The sequence below is a fragment of the Arachis ipaensis genome, chromosome B9 (genome assembly GCF_059453495.1).
Source record: "Arachis ipaensis isolate K30076 ecotype BB chromosome B9, ASM5945349v1, whole genome shotgun sequence".
NCBI classification, from domain to species: domain Eukaryota; kingdom Viridiplantae; phylum Streptophyta; class Magnoliopsida; order Fabales; family Fabaceae; genus Arachis; species Arachis ipaensis.
In genome coordinates, this window is record NC_142444.1 from 140,727,742 (window position 1) to 140,736,820 (window position 9,079).

The 9,079-nt window shown below is 41.6% G+C and overlaps 1 protein-coding gene across 1 annotated transcript; it reads right to left on the bottom strand.

The window, feature by feature from the left end:
- Nucleotides 1-1,128: 1,128 nt before the first annotated feature.
- LOC107616004 (uncharacterized) lies at nucleotides 1,129-2,970 on the bottom strand. The gene is made up of 2 exons (XM_016318014.1): nucleotides 2,494-2,970; nucleotides 1,129-2,403 (listed from the first exon to the last, which is right to left on the bottom strand). The coding sequence occupies exons 1-2, from the start codon at nucleotides 2,968-2,970 to the stop codon at nucleotides 1,129-1,131; spliced, it is 1,752 nt and encodes a 583-aa protein (XP_016173500.1).
- Between the last annotated feature and the right edge of the window lie 6,109 nt (nucleotides 2,971-9,079).

Sequence of the window (9,079 nt, forward strand, 5' to 3'; positions counted from 1 at the left end):
AGCATCGAATGGTATAGAGAAGAATTATAATCTAACAAATTAAAGGCTCTGGAAGCAAGTTTTCAATCATAGTATTAAATCAGGAAGGCAATTGTAAAACCATGCAATTTATATGAATAAGTGGGTAAAGACTTGATAGAAACCACTCAATTTAGCACAAGTTGGACCATAAAATAGCGGTTTATCATCAAGTATAGCGGTTCGCCGTTCTTGGGCTTCCCGAGGACAGGTGGTGTTGCGAGTACCTCCTTGAAATGCTTGAACGCCTCTTCGCACGCCGGTGTCCATTTGAACGCTATCCCCTTCTTCATCAAGTTGAAGAATGGTAGTGCCTTAGCAGTTGACGCCTCGAGGAATCGGGAAAGCGCAGTGAGCCTTCCTGCCAACCTCTGGACGTCTTTGATGCACCCTGGGATCTTCATCTGGAGTATTGCTTCACACTTTTCCGGGTTGGGCTCCACCCCTCTTTGGGTTAACATAAACCCCAAGAATTTTTCCCGCTTCCATGGCAAAGGCACACTTAAGCGGGTTGAGCCTCATGCCGTGTTGCCGGAGGGAGGTAAATACATTCCCCAGATCGATTATGAGGTCCTCAGGTCGGGTGGTCTTTACTAGGATATCGTCCACATATACTTCCACCGTTTTGCCTATGAGGTCGTTGAATATCTTGTTCATCAACCTTTGGTAGGTAGCCCCTGCGTTCTTTAGTCCGAACGGCATTACCTTGTAGCAGAATGTCCCCCCTGGCGTTATGAATGCCGTTTTCTCCTCGTCGGGCCGGTGCATCGGTATCTGATTGTAGCCAGAGTAAGCATCCATAAAGCTCAGATACCGATATCCCGCTGCCGCATCGACGAGCACATCTATATTGGGGAGGGGATAGCAATCTTTGAGACATGCTTTGTTAAGATCAGAGTAATCCATGCACATCCTCCATTTTCCATTGTGCTTTCTAACTAGAACTACGTTCGACAGCCAAGTTGAGTAGTCGAGTTCCCAGATGAATCCGGCTTCGAGGAGGCTAGCCGTTTCCCTGGCCACCTCCTCTGCCCTTTCTTGTGACATTTTCCGTCTCCTCTGAGCCATCGGCTTGGCTTCCTTCTTGACGGCCAGGTAGTGTGACATGAGCTAGGGATCTATCCCCGGCATGTCGGCTGGCGTCCAGGCAAATAGGTCGCCGTTAGCCCTAATCATCTCCATCAGAGGTTCTTTCAGGTCATAGGGGAGGTTCCTGTTCACGAAGGTGAACTTCTCTTCCGAGTCGCTGACCCTGAACTTTTCCAGATTTCCTTCTGGCTCGGGTCTGGGTTTGTCGTCGACCCTAGCGTCCAGGTTGGCTAGGAATACTCCTGATGCCTCTTTGGATATCTTTCTCAAGGAGAGACTGGCATTGTCGCATGCGACTGCCGTTTCCAGGTCTCCCTTGATGGATCCCACTGATCCGTCATCAGCGATGAACTTCATTATCAACATCTTTGTACTAATTACTGCTCTGAGGTCGTTGATGGTCTTTCTTCCTAGGATGACGTTGTAGGCCATGGAGTCTCGCAGGACTACGAACTCCGCCATTACCGACCTTTTCCCCTGTCCCAGTCCTATGGATACTGGTAGAGAGATTATTCCATCAGGCTTGATAAAGTGGTCGCTCAGCCCTACTACCCCGTGCTGGTGAGTCCTTAGATCGGCATCTCGGAGACCCAAAGCATCGAAAACGTTGCGGAACATGATATTCAAGTCGGCGCCGGTGTCTACGAGAATTCGCTTAATCAGGCCGATTCCTACCTTGGCCGTGATGACCATTGGGGGGTTTTCCATGGCTTCGTCAAACCATTGGTCCCCTGGACCGAATGATATGGACGGAGTCTTCTTGAAGTTTGGCGCAGGGTGGGATGACGAGACCGCCAGAACTTTGGCGTCCTTCTTATGCGCCGATTTCGATCTTGGAGCCGCATCCCTTTCGATCACTACGTTTACTATCGTGAGGCCGGGCTCTTGGCGTCGCTTTACCGGGCGACTCTTGTCCTCTGCATCTCGGTCGCGATCTCGTCTTCTCGGCTCCCTGATGAGGTGGGAGAACTCGCTTAACTTTCCATCTCGGATCGCTTGCTCCAGCGCGTCCTTTAGGTCAAAAGAATCCTGTGTTTTGTGTCTATAGCCCTTGTGATAATCACAATATAGATTCTTGTTTCCTCCTGTTCTGTCCTTCAGAGGTCGGGGTTTCGACAAAATTCCCTTCTCGGCTATCTGCTGGTAGACTTCCACAATAGGGACTGCGAGGGGGGTATAGTTGGTGAACTTTCCAACTCGGGGGAACGGCTTGAAGGTCTTGGCCGGCACTCCGTCTTTGGGGTGCTCCTTCAGTCTTTCCCTGCTATCGTGTTGACGAGCTTGGTTGTAGGCGGGCTGACGTTTATTGGCCGCCACCACCTAACTGACTTCTTCGTCATTGATGTATTCCCTCGCGACGTCTTGGATTTCTTGCATCGTCCACACAGGCTTGGTGGTAAGATGTTTCCTGAAATCCTCGTTTCGGAGTCCATTTATCAAACATAAACTGGCCACCAAGTCGGTTAGACCGTCTATCTCCAAACACTCGTCGTTGAACCTGTCTATGTATTTTCTAGTCGGTTCGCCGGATCTTTGCGTCACCCCGAGCAGGTTGATCGGGTGTTTCGCCTTTGCGATGCGGGTGGTGAACTGGGCCAAGAAGGCGCGGCTGATGTCGGAAAACTTGGCCACGGAACCCTGCGGGAGGTTGTTGAACCACCGGATTGCAGGTCCTGCCAAAGTGACCGGGAAGGCGCGACATCTCACCTCGTCGCCAACTCCTTCCAAGTTCATCCTGGCCTCAAAGGCCGTTAGGTGCTCTTGCGGATCTTGGGTTCCATCATACCTCATGTCCGTTGCCTTATCAAAGTGTTTTGGCAGCCACACCTCGAGGACTGAGTGATGGAAAGGGGTTGCTCCCATGATCACGGGACGCCGGGTTGTTCTAGCCCTTTCTTCGTCGCGTTCTTTTTCCTGATTGTTCACGGTAGCTCCTTTCCTCGAAGATCTCGCGTATATCAAGGGATCGCGTCGCCTTCTCAGCGTCCCTCTGTTCTCCCGAGGGCTATCCGATTCCGATCAGGGGCTCGGCGTGCCCCTGGAACGACTTCTTTGCCGAGGGGACCGCGAGTGGTCGGGCTCGGGGGTTTGCCGACGTTGCCCGCGGTTCGCGAGCTCACGTTTTAGGTCGCGCTCCAGGTTCTGTACCCTGTGTCTCAGTTCCTGCATTATCCTGGTACTATCACTGCCTGTTCCCCCAAAAGGGCGTCTCTCCTGGGATCGCGAGGATTGCTCGGCTTGTCGCGGGGGGGACCTCGTGCGTTCACGTGAGGAAGCCACGGAGGCGTCCCCCCTTGGTTTGGTTGCGTTCCCTAGCTCCCCAGGGACCAATACGAAGTCCATCTATTCGGTCCCCACAGACGGCGCCAATGTTCGGTTGGTCGAGTACCGGACGGATCAAGGACGTTTCTCGGGTGAGCGGAGCTCTCGACTGGTAAGGGACCAGGGGGTTGGGTGGTGATGACGGGCGATGTTCCGAGCTTCTCGCAAGGGAGGGGTGTCACCTGCAAAGACACTCCGACGCTCAAGTCAGTCAGGTGTGCAGGTGAGAAAGTGGTAGAATAGTGTGTGACGTACCTTGGGGAGACGGGTAGGACCCTCCCCATATATACCCTGTCAAGAGTGGGTCTCGCGAGAACAGACCCACCTTCCTCGAAATTTCCCAATACAGGTGTAGCGGTGAGCTGTAAAGGACGCGTGTTCAGGTCGGTTCTCGAACGTCTCGTGCCCGCCCGTTCGGGTCGAGTAGCTTGTGGATTGGTCCCCAGCATGTCGTTTGGGTTGGGCCGTAACATAATTTTACCTAAATACTAAATTAAATCATGTAAACACTCAACTTAAATATAAAGAAAAGATACTAAAAGTACAAAACCAATCATTTCTAAAAAAAAAAAGAATAACTAAAAAATTAGTACACAAAATAAATGTGGAATCACAATACTCAAAATAGAACCTTACAAATTTTACTCTCAACAACTCTAACTATGCCTCATAACTCTTAATTAAAATGTCATACATAAATTTAAAACTAGACCACTTATTTATATTATTCTTGTGGTGAAAAGAAGACATCCAATCATGCAACTCTTTTATTTTTTTTAATTGTTTCATGCTTACACTTTGTACACGACTAGAACTTGTTTACAAGTTGGATATTGTTGATCATAATAGTTATCAGGATTAGTTATTATTTTCAACCATATCACAATATGATACCATTTTTTTAGATAAATTAGAGTAACTATTGACCACCTAAATAGTGGGAGAAGGACAAAGGTTCAAAACTATAACAAAGCAAAAACCAAACTAAAAATTTCAACACCAAAAGACCTAAATAACACCTACATTTCTAAATATTAACACCAAAAGAACATAACTCCTCCACTGCAAAAACAATCTAGAGCACTTTTTCATGCCTATGCCAAACTAAACATAATCAAACAAAAAGAACAACCCCTAATTACCATTTAAACCAACCTAACAATCAGTTATTTTCCTACGACATCGCCATCGAGGAGCAAAGATTTTGGTCTCATAGAAAGCAAACATAAATAAACATAACCAACACCTGATCAACACGAGTAAGCTCTATTACAACTAGGGGTGTGCATGGCCCGGCCCGGTCCCGAACACTTTAGGGGCTAATTTGATGTGATTTCATCGGGTCTAGGGCCGGGTATGGGTCTCAAAAGTAGACCCGGTCATTATTTCAGATTGGGTCCGGGCCATAGCTCGGGTCACCCGAAATGGCCCGGTGGCCCGGTCATCATACACAATTAATATTTTGTGTTATTAGTGATGGATGATGGCTATTATTATGTGAAATTTAAGTATTGTAAACTTTAATATTTTGTGTTATTAGTCATTATATATAAGACTATAAGTTAATGTTTTATGTTTAAAATGCATAAGACTTTAGACTAATGCATAATTTTATGTTATTTGTATTGATTTAAATATTTGGTGTTATTAGGCAATATTAGTATTGATTATGGTTATACTTTAATTTTAGAGAAGAGTTACTTCTTATTATATTTTTCTAAGTAAATTTTACCATGTCAAATAATGATTGGAGTCTTGGAAATTTGGATATTTTTACATGCTAACTTACAAGAAGGTATCAAGGTAATATAATGTTAACGGCCCGGTTTTTACCCGGTATAATCGTAGCCCGAAAGTGCATAAGTTTCATCGGGTCTAGGGTCGGGTTCGGGTCTAACAAATAGGTCCGGTGTATATTTCGGGCCGGGTCTGGGTCACATCAAACCCGGTTTTACCCGGCCCATGCACACTAGGGGTGGCAAAGCGGGCCGGCCCGCCCCGCCCCGCCCCGCCCCGCCTAGGCCCGCCCTATAAACGGGGCGGATCGGCCCGTCCCGCCAACTAAAATGGGTTCAAAATGCTAGCCCGCCCCGCTTTATGGCGGATTTGCGGGTTGGCGGGCTAGCCCACTTCTTTTTTTTTTTTTAAATCAAATTCATTAAAATTAACCAAAAAATAATAATTAAAAAATCAAATACAAATAAAAAATAGTCAAATTATAATATAATTTTTTTACTATTTTTTTTTTAATTTTTAACTTCAATAAAATTGTTTAAAATAATATTTGTCAATAGAATCATCTTTATTTTAAAAAATAAGTCACATAATTTGAGCATATATACAAAATTGTAAAATAAAATAAATAAAGTTAATAACTAAAAGAAGAATAAAAACAAAAAATGAAAAAAAGTGTTTAAAAATTTTATAATTATTAATTTTATAATAGTCATCACACTTTTATTTAATAAAAAAAAAAGAAAAATAAAAATCTTCGACCCGGCGGACCGGCCCGCCCCGCCCCGCCAAAACCTGCCAATTTGGCGGTGCGGGTTTGGCGGGTTTTTTTAATTTGGCGGGCTCCAAATCCTAGCCCGATCCGCCTTTTTTAGCGGGTTTAGCGGATCGGCCCGACGGGCTCGACCCGTTTTGCCACCCCTAATGCACACCCCTAATTACAACTGATATCATACACAATCATTCTCCATTCCTCAAGCCAAATTGGACCATACCATCCACCCTTTTTACTAGCGCAGCAGTTATTGGACCTGTTTTAAGGACCCACTCTTCCTTCCACGTCTTCTTATTCTTATGCTTATCTCTTATTGCTTCTTTGTTTCTGTCAATGCTTTCTTGATATAGTCCATTATTGCTTCTTCCTCATTACATTTCAACATCAGTTGAGAGTGCACTCTCCACGTCCTTATCACTTCTTCTTTAGTGTCTTTAGCTTCGCTTTCGCTAATAGCTTTTGGCTTCGATATAGTTTGTCTCCCCTTCTTCTTGGACTCGTCTATACTGTGTTTTCTTCTCTGACCTTTCCCTTTCTTCTTTTATGGAGACTCACAGGAGATCTTTTTTTCTTTGCTGATTTACTTCTTTCTCTTATATCTTTTTTACACTCTCTTCTTTTCCTTTTTCTTACAGTACCCTTTGATCTTTCTTTATTATCCTTACAGCCACTTGATCCAAGCTTCCTCCCCATCCTGGTCTTGTTTTTCTGAGAAAGATTTTTTTGTATTACTTTTTCAAAGTCTAGTGAGTATTGCGGACCAAATGAAGATTTACTATTCTTATTCCCCTAATTCTCATTGCCTATATTTTCTTTCCCTTTTTCATATTTTAGTTTTTGGCCAAATTAAGATCTCATTCGAGTTTTCTAGATCACCTCCTCAAATATTCTATCATCCAAAAATTATTTTGTAAAAGAAAAGGATTTTTTATTGAGTTTTCTATGTGTTGTATGTCTAAGTAATGTATCCTTCTATCATGCTCTTCTTTCTCACAATACATCATCGTTTGCATTTCATATTTTGTGTCCATCATCTTATTATACTCTCTAATCCTCCCAAAGTCTTGCCTTTCATCATTTATTTCAGTCTCATGTTTCTGTAATTTTCTCTTTATTTCTTCCGGTTACTTGCCTATTTTTCCATCTTTCATGACTCTCATATTCAATGAGTTCTGTGATGGCCATACTTACGGTGGCTAAAGGTGACTTCTGTTTAATCAGCCAGTGGTAATATGGCACATGGTTGTGAAGAGCATCTTTTGAAATTTACATAACAGATAATAAATGCGACCAAGTTACTAAAAGGTCAATAATGTAAATGTAAGGGCAAAAAATATTTTATCTCATGTGGGCCTCATTTTATTTTTCCATAAGAATGATGCGGAAATTAGTGGACCTAAAATAGGAAAGAAAAAAATAATCTAGAGAAATTTCAGTCTTAATGTTAAAATGGAATAATGGAGAGTGACAGAAAAGAAAGTCGTAGAAAATAAAATATAAAAAAAAGTTGTGAAAAATAGTTTGAATTAAATTTATGATTTCAAATTCATTTCTTTTAAGAAGAGTTTTTAAATTAGATGTAAAACACAATAACAATGAGTTATAATGAAATGGTACCATTTTAACTCCAAGTGACATATATAGACACTATTATAAATAAAACATGAGTTAATTGTTACATGGTTTTTTTATTTTAAATTTGTCTTCTATTCCTATTCAGATGATTGCCATGAAGATTTTATTATTAGTCATCCATGTTGATAATAATCTTTAGATTTCTATTATGATAGTTTTGACTATAGATTTTTCTTTATTGCTATCATAATTCATAGATAGTTGCCTATGAGAACATACAACACGTTGAGCAGAAGCAATTATGCAGTAGTTGTAGAGAAGTGAGAGAACTATAGTTGAATTGTATTTATTGTAATGAATGTGAATGAATAAACTATTCTAATAATGACATGCATCTGATCTCTATACAACACTGGTACTAACTAATACCATAGCAGAACTAATAGAATTCTACATCAGTAACTATATAACAAAATAGAGAAGAGTAATCTTGATTATCTTGCTAGCTACGTAATGTTCTTTATATCCTTCTTATTCTCAACACCCTCATGGCAAACTCATGGCGTTTTAGGTAAGACCCTGAGTTTGGTTCTGAATTTCTGAAAACTTGTATAACAGAGAGGTTTGGTGAGAAGATCTATGACTTGGTCTTCTGCTGGGATGTGCACAACAATTAATTAATGCTGGTTTATTTTTTCTCGAACTGAATGCATGTCTAGATCAAAATGTTTGGTCTTGTTGTGCAAAATAGGATTTTTAGTGAGAATAACTGCACTAATATTGTCATTGTATAAGATTGGAATGCTTGAGCATTGAATGTGTAGTTCTATGAACAGAATTTAAACCCATCAAATGTCTGTTTTAGCAGCAGCTATGCTCTTAAACTCCACTTTTGCACTGGATTTGCTTATTGAGTGCTTCTTTTGGCTTGCCTAAGAGATTAGATTGGTTCTTAGATAAACACAGTATCTTGTGGTTAATCTTCTATCATCCATATCTGAACCTCAATTTTAATTTGCAAAGGCAAATAATTTAAAATTAGCATTGGGTTGAAAAAAGAGCCCTTGATCCATGGTACCTACCAAGTATCGAATGATTCTTCTAACACATTTCCAGTGGGATAAAAGAGGGTTATGCATGTACTGTAAAACTTTATTGAATGCATATGTAATATCTGGCCTGATTAAGGTTGCATATTGCAATGCACCAACAATAGATCTGTATTGAGTAGGATTCTTATATATTTCACTACCATGTGTAGATAATTTAGTAGTAGTGATCATGGGTGTTGGCATAGAATGTGATTCATGCATATGAGATTTAACTAGCAATACTTTGATATATTTGGTTTGAGAGAGGATATATGAACTAGATTCTGTCTTAAAAGCCTCAATACCTAAGAAGAAATTGAAGTCTCCTAAGTCTTTTAAGGCAAATAAAGTATGTAATTGTGATATCAATTTGGTGATTTCATTATTATCATTGCACGGAACAAGTATATCATCAACATAAACTAAAACATACATAGTAGAGGTAGAAGTAAAACGAATAAACAAGGAAAGATCT

Bases quoted from the DNA above. Each gene is read 5' to 3' on its own strand.
- LOC107616004 (XM_016318014.1), bottom strand. From the start codon at position 2,970: ATGGGAGCAACCCCTTTCCATCACTCAGTCCTCGAGGTGTGGCTGCCA. The intron at 2,404-2,493 runs GTGTGGACGATG...AATAAACGTCAG, and splicing joins AACATCTTACCACCAAGCCT to CCCGCCTACAACCAAGCTCG.